General features: G+C 36.6%; 1 protein-coding gene across 5 annotated transcripts in view; it reads left to right on the forward strand.

Moving 5' to 3' along the window:
• Positions 1–18,413, forward strand: part of OSBPL1A (oxysterol binding protein like 1A) — a 218,802-nt gene that overhangs the window by 41,077 nt on the left and 159,312 nt on the right. For all 5 annotated transcript variants that reach the window (XM_032421388.1, XM_032421389.1, XM_032421386.1 and 2 more), the window contains 3 exons: positions 3,560–3,671; positions 9,062–9,147; positions 10,292–10,436. In XM_032421388.1, the coding sequence (XP_032277279.1) occupies positions 3,560–3,671; positions 9,062–9,147; positions 10,292–10,436 (343 nt within the window). The remainder of the gene's footprint in view (positions 1–3,559; positions 3,672–9,061; positions 9,148–10,291; positions 10,437–18,413) is intronic.

Below are 18,413 nucleotides of genomic sequence, written 5' to 3' on the forward strand. Positions count from 1 at the left end.
ACTTGTAGGCTTCATTGTACAGTGAACTTTGTTGAATTTGTAGTGTGTTTTTGTACCTTTTTCGTGATGTTTTCATATAAGTGTATATAGCACATAATGACCTCTGTGCCTCAGATTTCCCATCTTTAAAAAGAGGTGTTATAATAGTACCTACCATATAGGATTTTTGTGAAAATTTAAATGGGTTAATAAAAGTAAAACTTTTAGAACAGTGGTACATAGTAAATGTTAATTATCTGGTATTATTATGTCTTTCATTTGTTTAGAAATAATTGTTTTTTAAAACATAAATCTAGCCTTATATTTGCTCTAAGTTTATTATGATCTTAGGAAATCATGCATCATTTTTCAGAGGAACTTCTGTTGATATTTTTCAGTAAAAATTTAGATTTTGGGGGCACCTGGGTGGTTCAGTCGGGTAAGGTGTCTGCCTTCGGCTCAGGTCATGATTCCAGGGCCTTTGGATCGAGCCGTGCGTTGGGTTCCCTGCTCAGCAGGGACATAAACGAAAAGATGTGTACTTTAGATGGGCAAATTGTATAGCATATGAAATCTCAAAGTTGCTTAAAAAATGATTAGGGTTGGGGCGCCTGGGTGGCTCAGTCATTAAGCGTCTGCCTTCGGCTCAGGTCATGATCCCAGAGTCCTGGGATCAAGCCCCACATCGGGCTCCCTGCTCAGCAGGAAGCCTGCTTCTCCCTCTCCCCCTGCTTGTGTTCCCTCTCTCGCTGTGTCTCTCTCTGTCAAATAAATACAATCTTTAAAAAGATTAGGGTTATTCTAGTCTGGTACCACATGGCACATTTAAGTTAAGGAATGTTATTTCTCAACCTATTTAATACCTCATCTAACAGATGAAACACTTGGAAAATGTCCATATCCAGATTATGTCTTTAGGCCCTCACCACAGTTTTGATTACTGTAGGTTTGAGGTAAATTTTGAAATCAGGCTGTGTGAGATCTCCAACTTACTTTTTTTTCTCCTAATGCTGTTTGGCTCTTCAGGGTCTCTTGAGATGGTGAGAGTCCATATGAATTGTAGGATGGGATTTCTATTTCTGGAAAAAGTATCATGGGGATTTAATAGGTATTGCAGTAAATCTATAGACTGTTTTGGGTGGTGTTCACATCTTAATATTAAGTCTTAAGTCTTACTGTCTGTGAGCACTAGATGTCTTCCCACTTACGCCATTTTTTAATTTCCTTCAGCCGTGTTTTATAGTTTGTGTACAAGTCTTTTGCCTCCATAGTTGAGTTTACTGCTAAGCATTTTATTTCTTTTGATGCCATTGTAAATGGAATTGTTTTTCTTAGTTTTGTTTTCTGATTGTTCATTTTATCTTTGCCCAATTTTAAATTGGGCTGTCTTGGGCGCCTGGGTGGCTCAGTTGGTTAAGCGACTGCCTTCGGCTCAGGTCATGATCCTGGAGTCCCGGGATCGAGTCCCACATTGGGCTCCCTGCTCAGCAGGGGGTCTGCTTCTCCCTCTGCCCTCTTCCCTCTCGTGCTCTCTGTCTCTCATTCTCTCTCTCTCAAATAAATAAATAAAATCTTTAAAAATAAATAAATTAAATAAATAAATAAATTGGGCTGTCTCTTTGAGTTGTAAAAGTTCTTTTTCTGGATACAGGTCCTTTATCTGATACATGATTTGTAAATATTTTCTATCATTCTGTGTGTTGTTTTACTTTACTAGTATGAAAACATTTCTCCCAAAAGTGCTACCCTAAAGATGATAGCAAATGCTAAGGTTTTATTAGAATTCACTTTATTAAAATATTAACCATTTTTCTATTCTTAAATGTGGTAATATATTTTATAGAATAACATTCAGCTGTGAAAAGTATATAGACTATTACATAGATACTATATAATATGGTGGAAAATACATGATATATTAGGTAAAAGGTATAACAAAAGCAACTGTCATATGAATAAAATTATGTTTAAAGAAAGCCTCAGGGGTGCCTGGATGGTTCATTCTTAGTTAAGTATCCGACTCTTGGTTTAGGCTTGTGGTAATCTCATGGGTTGTGAGATTGAGCCCTGTGACGGGCTCCACACTGAGCAGGGTGCTTGAAGATTCTCTCCCTCTGCCCCTCCCCCCATTTGTGCTTTCTCTCTCTCTAAAATGAATACATATTAAAAAGTCTCAAACTAATGCATAGGAAAGTAATTAGAAATACACCAAAATGTTTATAGTGACTAGGACAATGAGTATTTTGTTTTCTACTTTATGTATTTTTTAGATTGTATTTAGGCATTTCTTAGTACAAAAAAATTTTTGGAAAGAACATAGGAAATTTTTCGACCCAAAGGAAATATGTAACTCATGGGAAAACGTAACATGTAATGACACAGGATATCACTTCCTATGTATCTGTGCACAATCAACATGACAGAAAAGCAGTGTGTTTCATTCATCTTGCCCTCATGTAGAACGAAAGCAGACGTGTTACCACCGTCCCGTCCCTGAGTGCTATACATTCCAGTAAACTTTAACATCAAATCTCTAATAATCTCCTGCAAATCTGCATTCTTCTGCATTTCTCCTGCCCTGTTAAGTTGTATAAATGAACTGCACGCCAGTGATACTGGACTTACATACATTACCAATTAGCTTGAAATTTATAAAAGCATTTAACTGCTTAGAGTAAATATGAATGATACAGTTTCTTTGTTGAATATTTACTTGAAATCGTTTGCTTCATTATAAACCATTCTTTTGGTGGTATATCCTATCAGTCTATATCACATCAGAAGATGTTCTATATCTTAAATCAGATTTTGAAAAAAAATAATTTCCCCAACAGACCTAGATTTTTTTAAACAGGCATTGTAGGAATAATGTTAAATGTATTATCAGCTATAATTTTAATAATGGCTTTATTAACTTATACATTTAGTTTAACTACATGAACCAATTTGGTAAAACAGATGATTTACTTAAAAAATCAATTATAGAAGTTGTTTCTGTTAACTGTGGATTGGCAATTGTTTAGGCAATCATCAGTTATTACAGTTAGTTGAATTGTAGTACAGTCGACCCTTGAACGACACGAGTGAGGGGCGCTGAGCCCCACACAGTTGAAAATTTACATGTAACTTTGGCTCCCCCAAAACTTAACTACTAATAGCCTACTGTTGACTGGAAGCCTTACCAATAACATAAACAGTTAATCAACACGTATTTTGTATGTTACATGTATTATATACTCTATCCTTACAATAAAGGAAGCTAGAGAAAAGACCGTGTTACTAAGAAAATCATAAGAGAAAATACACTTAACAGTACTGTGTTGTATTTATTTAGAAAATCTGCATATAAGTGGACCTACAGTGTTCAAACCTGTGTTGTACAAGTGTGGGCTGTATTGAGTTTACTGTAGTTCCTTACTATATTCACCTACTGTACACATAACTGATGTGCTTAAATCACAGATTCCTATGGTACTTGTTTCTGTTATAGAAGCTTGATAGTAATTAGTAATTTGGAAAAGGGCTATAATACAATAAAGTCTTAGTTTAATAGCTAAAAACAGTTTCTCTGCTTTTTTAGGAGTTGGTAATGCTTCTTTTAGAATATAATGCAGATGCTACTGTTGTTAATGGGAGTGGACAGACAGCAAAAGAAGTCACTTATGACAAAGAAATCAGAAACATGCTTGAAGGTAAATATTATGGATCTTAACATAAATATCATTTACTTTAATGATAGGCAAGGTCCAGAATATAAATAGAAATAGCTTCTGGGATGCCAAAATAGACTACATTGAACTTATACTCTAAAGATAATATGATCTTGGAGTCCTTGATCAGACACAAAATTATTTTGAGTTTCCTCACAGCTTTAAAACTTAAACAGATTTTTAAAACTTGTCATAATGTTGTATGATCAAATCTTCAACAAAATTAGAAGTAGAAAATGAGAGACATGAGAAGAAATATGGCTAGTGGGCTGCAGAAGCATCATGATGAAGTGCAGGACAGAGAAGCCGTGAGAGGTACAGCTATTGGGAGCTATTTGATGTTGGGGAAGACCGTTCTGGCCAGTTCCATTATCCTGATGACTGCATTGAAGTACAATGGCCCACAGTAATTTCTTGATGGATCAGCATCATTGCTAGGAACTTCAGATATTAAATTGTGTTAAATAAGATATGAATCTGCAGTAACTCAGAGCAGTTTCTCTAAGATAGAATAAAACATATTTTGATGCTTACATTGGGAAACTCTCATATGTTAGGCTATCCTCTGAATGGCCACAGCTTTGCTGTAATTAATTTTGGTAGTATTTTTATGCTAGAAAAGATTTCTTACTTTCTACTTCATAATAAAAAGCATGTATCTTGTGTTTCTTTGCTTTGCAATTCAGAGAAAGGCAAGATAATTTTGTATCTAAAGGGTATTTATTTCTTAATTATTATTTTTTTTTGATGTAGTGTTCCAGGATTCATTGTTTACGTATAACGCCCAGGGCTCCATTCAGTACGTGCCCTCTTTAATACCCATCAATTTAATTATTATTTTTAACTATGTAAAAACCAGTATCTTTTTACGACTTTCCAGTTGTCCTTGAAAACTAAAATATTCGTTTTCCCATTAAAATGATGTTTGCTTGTTAGACATCCTTAAGTCACTGTCTTAAGTCACTCTTGGCTTTAAAATAAAACCATTTCATTTAAAATGAATAAGCATATCAACATAAAACATCTTCTGTAAGGCTCTGTATTATGTGATGTTTTTGGGAGATTGCACATATTAGATGTGATCCTGCCCTTTAGTATATTGTGATCTAAGTGGGAGGATGAGGTCCTGTTCTTGACCATCTCCTGTCATTTTATTTTATTATTTTAAGTAATCTCTGTGCTCAACATGGGGCTCAAACTCATGACCCTGAGAAGAAGAATTGTATGCTCTGCTGACTGAGCCAGTGGGGCGCCCTTGTCCTGTTGTTTTAATTGTAACAAGATGAGAACCTGAAACTGAGGTTTTCCTGACAGAGTGGAATGTTAGTTTAGCCTGACAAGTTGATATTTAGTGGGGGCTGATCATAAAGACATGTTCTACTGACTCCCCAAAACCCAAATCCACTAAGGACAAGGGTTTAGTTGACTTACAGACATTATGATTTGTCAGCTAATAAGGTGCTAGCCTGGGAAATGGAAGTAGAAACTTAATTGATTCTGCTCTGATGAGATCACCTTGGCCAGATATAATTTGTGCATATCACCTTAAATGGGTCAGACTTCAGGGAATGCATCTAACAGCCCTCCAAGACTATAGGTAGAACAGAAACAACATGGTAGGGTAATGCACTAGAGACAGGAACTTTCACAACAAAATCACACTCAAGTATCTAAAGAACTGTTACATTGTAATCTTATCTGTGGCAGACCAGAGCTAGGTTGACCCGAGATGACAGAGTGCCTAGGAGTTAATTTTTGGGTCTTGTGTATTGTAGTAATGTCTTGGGTTGCATTTCAAGGAGTAGTGAGTTCATGTGATTGGAGTTACTTGGACAAGGGTAGATGACTACTTGTCACGCACTAGAGAGGAATACCTTCTTCTACATACCATTTGTCTTTGATTTTATTTTGAGAAATTTCTAACCTACAGGAGAGTTTCAAGAATAGTACAACAAGCACTTATAAATCCTTCACTTAGACTCACCAATCATTAACATTTCGCCCCATCTGGCTTATCCTTTTATATATTATTTAATGTTGTTTATTTACTTTTAATTTTTTGCAGAACTATTTGGGAGTAATTTATAGACAGTAATACCTTAGCTCTAAGTATTTCAGTATGTATCCTTTAAGAATAAGGATATCTTCTTACATAATCACAATATAGTGACCAATTTCAGAAAATTTAACATTATTATAATATAGTTTATATTCAGATTTTTGTCAATTGCCCAAATAATGTCCTTTGTAGAAATTTTCCCCCAATCCAGAATCTCTCATAGTGTTGTCACATTACTTTAGTCTCCTTTATCTGAATAATTCCTTAGCCTTTGCCCTTATGATCTTGACCTTTTTGAAGAGGAAGGCAATTGTAGAATTATTTATAGAATGTCTGGGTTTTTTTTTTTCTTTTCATATAATGAGATTCAGGATATGCACTTTTGCCAGGAATGGTGAGGTGGTATCCTTTACCAGTGCATCACATTAGGATACATGATGTCATTTTGTTCTATTACTGGTAATGTTATCGCTCATAACTCAGATTGAAACTAATATAACAGTGTATGTCAACTATACTTCAAAAAAAAAATTTGGAAAAAATATATTAATTCATTAAATCCTCATAACTATGCTATGAAGTAGGTGTTACTATTATCCTGATCGTACAGATGAAGAAACTGAGGCACTAAGCAGTTAAGGAATTAAACCAAGGTCACACAGCTGGAAATAGAGGAGCTGGGATTTCAACTTGTGCAGGCTGGTTCCAGAGACCATGCTCTTATTACTACTCTAACCTGCTTCTTAAACCACACTTGGCAGGGAAAGAGAACAGCAGGCAATCTGATTTCAGAGACTGGAATATGTAATAAGGTCTCTTTTTGCTAGATTTTAATTCTGTTCTGGCTTATAAAAAAGAAGCAATTTCATAGAAAGGCTCAGTAATCTCACTTCAAACATGTGCACAAAATCCTGGTGCCAAGGCTGCACTAACATTGTCCACGGTAAAGGTACTTCCTCCCTTTGTAAGTAATAATCTGTGGTAAGAAAAATGTAAATTTCCAGTTTACCAATAATCTTTTATTTTTATTTTTTTAACCAAATCTCTTAATCATTGATTTTTAACCTTAATAATTCTTGCCTTGAACCATTTATTACTATGGAGATTGCAAAATGGTGATTTTCTTTTGTCAATGAAGTACATTTGCCAGGTTCTTGCCTGCATTTCAAATATATTACTATTTCACTTACCCTCTGCATGTATATAAGTGTGTTGTTAGGATGGAGTTAGACTTCATGATCTCTGCATCCTTATTAACTCTGGATACAGATTCAAAAGAAAAATAGTTTATTGTCATATGAAAATTTATAGGACAAATAATTTTTTGAATGGAATATTTCCTTTAAAAACACTTATTGAGGTGTAAAATAGATGTATAAAAGTATACATCATTAATGTACAGCTCATTGTTTTCACAAACAGAACACATCAATGTAAACATCAGGAAACAGAATGTTACCCGCACTCTAGAAGCCTCACTTCCCCAACTGGAATTTTTCCTTTTCATTGGCTGGATCAATAATCTTTCAGTGTCCTTAATGAGCACAGGACAAGAACATATGCACGGTTTTCAACTCCAAATCCCCATTTTCCTTCAGTTATGCACCCAGGCAATGTAGAAAGAAACACTAGGGTACCCTTCACCTCCTTTCCCTAAAGTCTAGAACCAACATGATTAAGCATTTATTTGATTATTCACCAAATATTTATTGGCCAAATATGCATTGAGCCAGACACGGTCATAAATGCCTAGGATACACAGAAGAGTAAGAACAGTATCTGACTGCAAGAATGACTGAGGGGATAAATGACAGCTCTGAGTAGTACATGTAATAGTAGAGGCATGTACAACAGGGATCGGGATGTGACTGTTCTCAGAGCTCACAGTCCAGTAGCCAGAGGACCAGTAAGAGGAAACATTGAAGAGCGTGAATCCCAGCAAAAGCTGGAGCCATTGAGAGCCTATGCAGAGGCTTGGGTGCCTTCCTCTGAGATGGGGAGGGAGTCTGGGTGTGGAAATAAAAACGTGAGAATAGAAGATAATGGTACATTAGGAATGTTAGTCATTTCTTTAAACTAGTTCCAGCTATTGCCATATTCAAGATAGTGTTTCCCCAGTCCCTTGGCTCCCCAACCTGCTTTTTTGTTCATGACTTGACTTCGGCCAGGAAGACCTGAGAAACCTTTTGTAGTTACTCCCTTGCAGCCTTGGCACCAGGATTTTGTGCACATGTTTGAAGTGAGATTACTCAGCCTTTCTATGAAATTGCTTCTTTTTTATAAGCCAGAACAGAATTAAAATCTAGCAAAAAGAGACCTTATTACATATTCCAGTCTCTGAAATCAGATTGCCTGTTGTTCTCTTTCCCTGCCAAGTGTGGTTTAAGGAGCAGGTTAGAGTAGTAATAAGAGCATGGTCTCTGGAACCAGCCTGCACAAGTTGAAATCCCAGCTCCTCTATTTCCAGCTGTGTGACCTTGGTTTAATTCCTTAACTGCTTAGTGCCTCAGTTTCTTCATCTGTACGATCAGGATAATAGTAACACCTACTTCATAGCATAGTTATGAGGATTTAATGAATTAATATATTTTTTCCAAATTTTCTTTTGAAGTATAGTTGACATACACTGTTATATTAGTTTCAGGTGTACAACATAGTGATTTGACAATTTTATATGTTACACATTGCTCACCATGATAAGTATAGTTATCTGTCACCATATAAGGTTATTACAATAATGACTCTATGCTATATTTTTTCATCTCTGTGACTTATTTTATAACTGGAAGCTATTTTTAAAGTGCTTTGAATAGCACTTCGCGTATAGTAAGTGCTATAAAATATGTTAAAATAAATCTTACGTGAAAGTATATAAGTATATATAAATCTACTTATTTATATGGTTTGTACATCTTCCTACCAGTGCTATTTCTTATTGTTACTTTTCACAGATTCTAAGGTTCTGGAAGGTATGAATGCTACTCCCCAATATATCTACCTTTCCAAGGCAGATATGTAATAGTATTTCAGCATGCAAAAGTAAGTCATAATTATTTGTGATGGATATTGTAGTAAGATACTTAAAGGCCTCTGAATTGAAAACATAAATTCATTTGAACCTGAAAGAAGTTTGAACTCTGTTATCTGAAATGTAAGGCAATGAGAATAACAATAAAGTCTTTAACTGCATTTGAATTATAATACAAAACATTGTGACTTTTTTACCCCAGATCGCTTTATTCATACATCTTTGTAATGATTTTGCTATAGGAATCTAACTAGAAGTAGAGTAACATGTACTTTCCTTTCACAGCTGTAGAAAGGACTCAACAAAGAAAGCTTGAAGAAGAACTCTTGGCAGCAGCGAGAGAAGGCAGAACAGCAGAACTCATAGCTCTGGTAAAACAGCAACAACAACGTGTACTCTTTACCTTTCAGGAAAATTTTAACTTAATGTTAACTTCATAATTTAGTCAAATTGTGGGACCAAAATACTGGAGATTATAATAATAGTACAAACATTCTTAAGTATCTAAAAACACTTGGCATAATTATAGTTTAAGCAGGATACATTGTAATGATTATATTTTTCTCTGAATTTATTTACATCCCCACCCCCTACTGAAAACCTGATGGATTAAGAAACTGAGTTTTCAAGGCAAATACTTAATGTAAGGATAATTTTTTCCAGAGTAAGCCGATTTAAAATTGAAACAATATGTAGGATCCAATAAAGGAACAAGTTTCTCTAATTTTGATAAGCAATTTCTGAAAGGTGTGCTACACTTTTAGAAAGTAACATATAAAGAAGGGACAATACTTGGGAATATTTATATCATGTTAGAACAGACTGAAAACTTTACCCATTTTTTTTTTCCTTTTGGAGACCTACTTTCTAGTTTCCATTTCCCGCATAGTCTCATTAAACATGAAACCAAATTTGTTCTAAATTCAAGACTGAAGCATTGCCATTTGCTTTAAAGTTATTTCAGCTCATTTGAAAAGGCCTCTTTGGTTTCCAAGTAAAGTGCCTCAAACATTTTTTAAGCTTTGTGAAATGGAGACTATGTAAAGAAGTTTTTAAAGCAGTCATTTGGGAACAACAAATTCCGTAGAACTTTAACATTTATACATTTAACATTTATGAGTTTAACTCTTCTGAATGACTGCCTATGGGAGACTGGTTTGTATTTTTGCTGTCCCAAGTATGAATCACAAGACTGGTAGAAGGGAGCAAATCTTAGTGAAATCTTAATGTCCAGGGGTGGGTGGGGTGACATTGGTGTAGTGCGTGGTGTCTCTGGTCACGGGAATGTGGGGCCTGAGCTTTCCTGGCACCTCGAGGACAAACATGGGGAGTGACATGGATTTGCTGGTTTAGTGAGCAAGAAGTTCCTGACCATCTAGCTTCCTAGAGCTCTGGTGTTCATCAGCTTCTATAGTTTGAGGGCACCCCTGAACATGCAGTTATACCTTAATGTGTTTTATGGGAGGAAGTCTATTTTTCATGTGTAATTCTGCATTGCATTTTTTCATTCGTTAGCTCAACAGGCCCAATCCTCCTGATGTTAATTGTTCGGATCAGTTAGGAAATACACCCTTGCATTGTGCAGCTTACCGGGCTCATAAGCAGTGTGCCTTAAAGCTTCTGAAAAGTGGAGCAGACCCAAATCTGAAGAACAAAAATGGTAAGCATGTCGGTAAAAGCCATTGTTGGTCATTTGGAAGCTATAAAAATAAGTCAGTGCCATATAAAATTGCTTTGTTTTAATATCCACCCTTTGTTAAACTATATGGCTCCTACTTAATTTTGAAGTCAAGGCATTCACACAAAAGAAAAAAACTTACTAATTTGCTTCCTACTTTAAGAGTTAACTGTTGAATAATACCTATTCCATAGGGGGCTGTAATGATTAAAATAGGTCTCCCCCCTCTCGAGGGAAAGAGAATATAGTTGATTCTCATTATTTAAGATAGTTATGTTCTGCCAAGTTGTTGTGAACAGAGAATTAATGAATACTGAGCCATTGGTCCTAGGGGGAATATGGAGTTACGTTCTTGAAAGCCTCTGGTCACAACATTTTTATACTGATTAATATATAACTTTATTTTGTGTGTATTTCTGTTTTAAAACACTTTAATATATATTGTTAATTCATGAACATAGAGCTTATGCCAACAGCACTATCACTCATGCCTGAGCAGAGTTTGTCTAATATATTCTCCATAAAGCACATCATAGCTCTCTTGCTCTTAGGAACATTAGATAACAATTCAGTGCCATGTTTGGTGGCCAGTTTCAACAGTGAAACCACCAACAAAAAGCAAAAATACTGAAAATGTGGCAGTACTAGATAGACTGTGATAGGGACATTTGTTTACTGTGTGAGAGCTGAAACAAGAAGGCAGAGTGCCACCTTGTTCTACCTCAGCTGGGAACATGAGAAGACTCAAATTTTTCACCACTTGGGATTTGCCTGTGAATGACCAAGGAATTGCTGTAAGTATTGATTTTGGGGTTACAAATTTTAGCAATAGGCACAAATGCAAGTATGGAATGTACAGGTAATAAGTTTCAACTCTACATGCATGACAGTATCAGAGATGGGATCATATAACCACAAGAGAAGCTACAAAAGGTGTCCTGGGTATTCAAAGGGGGAACATTGCATTAGGGCCATTCACTTTTAAGGATGCTTCCCTCCCCTCTGCCTACCACCAAACCTGGATTAGGACTTGACTTGGCAGTGGTCCACCAGGACCCTCTTTTCACCTCCGTCTTTGCCAAAATCATACTCCATGATAATTGCTGACTTACGTAGTTGCATCCCATGAGACTGAATTCCTAAAGGCAGAGCTAATACCTTACTGTCTGGTTTACCTGGGATCTATAGTAATGTACAGCACATGACACCTTCTACATGTTGCATGTTTGTTGAAGGCTTAAGTAATTAGAAATGGCTTCATGAAGGAATAGATATTTAGTATAGACTGAAGTCCTAGTAGGATTTTTTTTTTAATCCTCTCTAAATACCTGTATCTCTAACAAAAGGCCCCACTCATATTTTTTTCTTTTTAAACATAAACAGAATCTCATTAAATTTTGGAAAGGGTATTCTAAGCAGAGAGAAGATTATGACAAAGGCATGAAGGTAAAAAAATTCAAGTCAAGTTTAGGTGACATCCTCATTTTGGTATATCCACACATGTAAAGGGGAGCAGTACTAGGTAATCCTATAAATGCAGATTAGGCTTGCATAGTGGAAAGCCTTAAGATGCCAGATCATTTTGCCCCTTAATTTGGAAGTTCAGGGGACCATGATAAAGAAATAGGTGAGCAGTGGAGAGATGAAGTACTTTAAAAAGATTAATGTGGTTACAGTATCTAGGATGGGTTGTGACAGAACCAAGACTATAGGGAGGGGTCAGTAGGACCATTGGAGTGGTCTTAGGTGAGAGGTAATTAGGGCCTGAACTTTTATTGACCTCGATAGGAGTAGAAAGGAAAAAGAAAATTAATGATAGAATTTTCTGCTCTCCTCCCTTCCTTTGTCCTTTATGCTATAGACTGGCATTAACCAATAGATACATAATGAGAGCCACATATGTAATTTTAAGTTTTCTAGTAGGCACATTTAAAAAGTAAAAAGAAACCAATGAAATTAATTTTAATAATCTATTTTATTTAAAACAGTATATCCAAAAACTATGTCAACATGTAATCAGTGAAAAATAGTGAGATTTTACATCTCCTTTTTGATATTAAGTCTTTGAAATCTGGTGTGTATTTTGCACTTAACAGCACATCTCAGTTTGAATTAGCCACATTTCAAGTACTGCATAGCTACATGTGATTAGTGTCCACTATATTGGACATAAACAGCTCTAGACATACCAAACTGTTTGAGTCTCTGGTTAACCATGCTGTTCCTACCCTGCCTGTGCTCTTCTCCCTGACAGAAATGCCCTTTTCATGCTTGTCTGTGTGGTAAACCCTAGTCTCATTTTAAAAGTTAGCTCAAATTGTCTTCCCCAGAGAGGCTTTCCCTGTATCTCTAGGATAGATATAGGTTCTTCCTGGAATCGAAGAAGAGAAACCAGGGGATAGAGAAGGGGAAACACTCAGGAGATGTGAGGGAAATATCAGTTCCATGGAAGCCAAAGGAAGAGCTAAAATGTGGAATAAAGGGGTAGGGTGTATTTGTTGTCATGCGCAACTTACACTGAAGAAGATAGATATTTAGACACTGTGGAATTCAGTGACTCAGTGCCCAGAGTTCCTTTCTGAAAGAGTAGTGTCCACTGGGTAGTTGAGCAACAGCAAGGTTAGGGGTTAAGGAATGAGTAGGCAATGAGGAAGCAGAGGTAGCGCTACTCATCTGCTTCTTTGCAATATTTGAGAACAGAAGGAATGGTTTCATGGCCAAGGAGAAGATTTTTTAGGCAGAGAGATTTAAGCATGTTTTTAAAGTTAAGGAGGATTAACGCAATAGAAAAGGAGCTTGATGATTTAATTGTGGCAGTTAGAAAATGTAACTTTAAAAAAATGCAATGCTTTGGTAATGGCAAAAAAACAAAAACACCATGTTCCAATTGAAGGATATAAAAGACCTAAAAATGGAGAAACCTATGATGTTTTTGGGGAAAAAACTAAAAATCAAAAAGCTAACAGTTCTCTCCAAATTAATTCAAAGCAATCCCAGCCAGAATCCTCAAAGGGTTTTCATAGGACTTGATTACCTGACTCTCATTTCTATAGAAAAGTCCAGGGCAGTGAATTTTAAAATGGAAGAGAAGCAGGGGGTTTGTCCTGCTGGATAAAAAGACTAATTCTGAACCTATTGGAAGTAAAACATTCATTTATTCAACAAATACTTAGTGTTTATGTGCTAGATACTGTTCCAGGAACTAGGGATCTAGAGCAGTGAAAAAAAAAAAACAAACAAATCCCTGCTTTTGGGGAGCTTACATTCTAATAGGAGAGAGCCAATAAAAAGCCAACATTATGTCAGATGAGATCAGTGCCTAGGAGAGGGGGAAAAAGGCAAGGAAGGAGGAATTGGGAGTGTGTTGGGTATATCGAGGATTGCTGCTTTATGAAAGGTGGCAGGAAAAGCTCTGTGAGAATGATAATTAAGACTTGAAGCAATGTCAATATCTAGGCAATGAGGATGGTCCTAGGCAGCAGATGTGGGGGGTGTATGTGATGTCTGTCATGAAAAGCAAGGAGACCAGTTTGTCCAGAGTAAAGTGAGGGGAGAGTGGTTGGAGGAGGAGGTTAAAGAGGCATTGGGAACTGCATGGTGAAAGGCCTTGTGAGTTATCATAAGAATTGTGGCTCTTACTCTTTGTGAGATGGGAAGATGTGGGAGGGCTTAGAATGCAGCAGTGATGTGATCAGACTTAGGTTCTAAAAAATGGTCACTGATTGTTGTGAGAATAAATCCTAGGAAGACAAGGAGGAGAAGGGGAAGCAGGCTATTGGAATAATCTGGTGAGAGGATATTGACTTGGATCAGGATAGTGGCCATACAAATGGTTGTAAATGTTTGGATTTTTTTTTTTTTTTTTTTTACATAATTTGAAGGCAGAGTGGTCAGGGTTTTCTGATGGCTGGGATATGTGAGGTATGAGAAAAAGACCGGAATCGAGGGCGACTTTACAGTCTTTCAGCCGAGGACCTGGAAAAAGGGAATTTCCAGTTGCGGAGTAGGGTAAGACTGCAGGGAAGGGTAGGCTAGCGTAGCAATGGCTGAGAATTAGGAGTTTGGTTTTTAAGGTGTTGAAAATTTGAAATCCTATTCTACAATCCAAGTGAGATGTCAGAAATAGAAGTTTGTGCTTAGGAGAGATCTCTGGGTGGAGATATAAATTTGGGAATTGTCAGCATATAGAGTTAGTAAGGGGATGGATAAGATCACTTAGATCTTGGGGGCACCTGGGTGGCTCAGTCATTAAGCGTCTGCCTTCGGCTCAGGTCATGGTCCCAGGGTCCTGGGATCAAGCCCCGCATCGGGCTCCCTGCTCGGCGGGAAGCCTGCTTCTCCCTCTCCCACTCCCTCTGCTTGTGTTCCCTCTCTCGCTGTGTCTCTCTCTGTCAAATGGATAAAATCTTAAAAAAAAAAAAAAAAAAAAGATCACTTAAATCTTGGTATAGTTCAGGGTAGATGAAGATGAACAGACCAGATAGTTTGGAAATTAAAACATGTACATATGGGAACTTGATAGATGACAAAGGTGGCATGAAAAGTGGATGAGGAAAGAACTGAGTAAATAATGCCAGGGCAATTAGTTATCCATATAGATACTCATGCGAGATACACATATGTCACATATACACCATGTGTGTGGGATGTGTATATATGTATCTTGCATATATGTGATTATGGAGGCAGATATCTGCCATAATATGCTGTCTGCAAGCTGGAGAACCAGGAAAACTGATGGTGTAATTCAGTCTGAACACCTGAGACCAGGAAGGCCACCAGTGCAAGTCCTCGAGTCCAAAGGCTGAAGAATCAGGAGCTCTATGTCAGAGGGCAGAAAGAGAAGGATGTCTCAGCTCAAGAAGTGACAGAATTCATTCTTCCTCTGCCTTTAGGCCCTCAATAGATTGGATGATGCCCACCCACATTGGTGAGGGCAGATCTTCTTTACTCAGTCCACGGATTCAAAAGCTAATCTCATCCAGAAACACCCTCACAGGCAGACCCAAAAATAATGTTTTATCAGCTTTCGGGGCATCTCTTTAGCCTGTTTAGGTTGACACACAAAATTAACCATCACATAACCTAATTTCAGGACTGTGTGATATGGTATAAAGATAGATACATAGATTTGTAGAACAGGAGCGAGTCTAGACAGCAACCTATATATAGGGAGAATTGATTTTTGATGAAGGTGTCAAGGCAATCAGTGGAGAAAGGATTATTCATTTTTTGAATGTTGAGTTTTATAAGTTTTTTATATATTTTGGATTCTGACCGTTTCTCAGATATGGCATTTGCAGATACCTTCTTCCATTCTGTAGGTTTAGTTTTGTTGATTGTTTCCTTCGCTGTGCAGAAGCTTTTTATTTTGATGTAGTCCCAGTAGTTTATTTTTGCTCGTTTCCCTTGCCTCAGGAGACATAACTAGAAATAAGTTGCTATGGCTGATGTCAAAGAAGTTACTGCCTGTGCTCTCTTCTAGAATTTTTATGGTTTCAGGTCTCACATTTTAAGTCTTTAATCCATTTTGAGTTTATTTTTGTGTATGGTGTAAGAAAGTGGTCCCATTTCATTCTTTTGCATGTTGCTGTCCAGTTTTCCCAATACCATTTTTTGAAGAGACATTCTTTTTCCTATTGTATATCCTTTCCTGCTTTGTTGAAGATTAATCGACCATATAATTGTGGGTTCATTTCTGGGTTTTCTATTCTGTTCTGTTGATATATGTGTCTGTTTTTTGTGCCAGTACCATACTCTTTTGATTACTACATCTTTATAACTTGAAGTCCAGAATTGTGGTGCCTCCAGCTTTTTATTTTTCAATATTGCTTTGGCTATGCAGGGTCTTTTGTGGTTCCAAACAAATTTTAAGATTGTTCTAGCTCTGTGAAAAATGCTGTTGGTATTTTGACAGGGAATGCATTAAATGTGTAGATTGCTTTGGGTAGTATAGACATTTTAACAATATTCTTCCAATCCATGAGCATGGAATGTCTGTTTCTTTGTGTCATCTTCAGGTTCTTTCATCAGTGTTATATAGCTTTATTCCTGGATATCTTACTGCTTTTGGTGCAATTGTAAATGGGAGCGAATCCCTAATTTCTCTTTCGGCTGCTTCATTATTGATGTATAGAAATGTAACAGATTTCTGTATGTTGATTTTATATCCTGCAACTTTACTGCATTTGTTTATCAGTTCTAGCAGTTTTTTTTAGTAGAGTCTTTAAGGTTTTCTATGTATATAGTATCATGTCATCTGCAAATAGTGCAAGTTTGACTTCTTCCTTGCCAATTTGGATGCCTTTTATTTGTTTTTGTTGTCTGATTGCTGTGGCTAGGACTTCCAGGACTGTGTAAATAAAAGTGCTGAGAGTGGACATCCCTGTCTTGTTCCTTACCATCAAGAAAACTCTCAATATTTCCCTATTTAGGATATTAGCTGTGGGTTTTTCATATATAGCCTTTCTTATGTTGAGGTAGGTTCCCTCTAAACCTACTTTGTTGAGGATTTTTATCGTGAATGGATGTTGTATTTTGTCAAATGTTCTTCTGCATCTATTGAAACGATCATATGATTCTTATCCTTTCTTTTACTAATGTGATGTATCATGTTGATTTGCAAATATTGAACTACCCTTGCAAACCCAGGAGTAAATTCACTTGATCATGGTTTTTTTTGATGAATTTTTTTTTTTTTTAAATGTATTGTAGGGTTCAGTTTGCTAGTATTTTATTGAGCATTTTTACATCCATGTTCATCAGTGATACTGGCCTCTAGGGTCTCTTTTTTAGTGGTGTCTTTATCTGGTTATGGTACCAGGGTAACGCTGGCCTCATAGAATGAATTTGGAAATTTTCCTTTTCTATTTTTTGGAATAATTTGAAAAGAATAGATAGTAACTCCTCTTTAAATGTTTGGTAGAATTCACCTGTGAAGCCAGGAGATTTTTGATTACTGATTCAATTTCTTTGCTGGTTACCAGTCTGTTCAAGTTTTCTATTTCTTACTGTTTTAGTTTTGGTAGTTGATATGTTTCTAGGAATTTCTCCATTTCTTCTAGGTTGTCCAGTTTGTTGGCATATAGTTTTTCTTTTTTTTTTTTTTTTTTAAAGATTTTATTTATTTATTTGACAGAGAGACAGCGAGAGAGGGAACACAAGCAGGGGGAGTGGGAGAGGGAGAAGCAGGCCTCCCGCGGAGCAGGGAGCCCGATGCGGGGCTCGATCCCAGGACCCTGGGATCATGACCCGGGCCGAAGGCAGACGCTTAACGACTGAGCCACCCAGGCGCCCCGGCATATAGTTTTTCATAATATAATCTTATAATTGTATTTCTGTGTTGGTTTGTTATTTCTCTTCTCTCATTTGTGATTTTATTTGGGTCCTTTTTCTTTTTGATAAGTCTGGCTGGAGGTTTATCTTTTCTATTTTTTGAAGAGCCAGCTTTGTTTCATTGATTTTTCTTTTATATTGTTTTTTTAGTTTCTATATCATTTATTTCTGCTCTAATCTTTATTTCCTTCCTTCTGTTGGTTTTAGGCTTTGTTGTTCTTTTTCTAGCTCCTTTAGGTGTAAGGCTAGGTTATGTGAGATTTTTATTACTTCTTGAGGTAGACCTGTATTGCTATATAGTTCCCTCTTAGGACTGCTTTTGCTGCATCCCAAAGGTTTTAGACTGTTATATTTTCATTTTCATATGTTTCCATGTATTTTTTATTTCTTCTTTGATTTCCTGGTTGGCCCATTCATTATTTAGTAGCATGTTGTTTAACCTTCATGTATTTGTGGTCTTTCCAGGCTTTTTCTCAAGGGTAAACTTGTAAACGTAATGGAAGTTGGGTACAGATACCTGGAAAGGACTTGCCTAGCGGGCTCTATGAACTACAGAGCAATGGGAACAACTACGTTACATAATTTAAATTTTATCTACTAATTACTAGTTAAGAACTAAAGTTA

Source organism: Phoca vitulina, unplaced genomic scaffold (genome assembly GCF_004348235.1).
Source record: "Phoca vitulina isolate PV1807 unplaced genomic scaffold, GSC_HSeal_1.0 scaffold24, whole genome shotgun sequence".
NCBI classification, from domain to species: domain Eukaryota; kingdom Metazoa; phylum Chordata; class Mammalia; order Carnivora; family Phocidae; genus Phoca; species Phoca vitulina.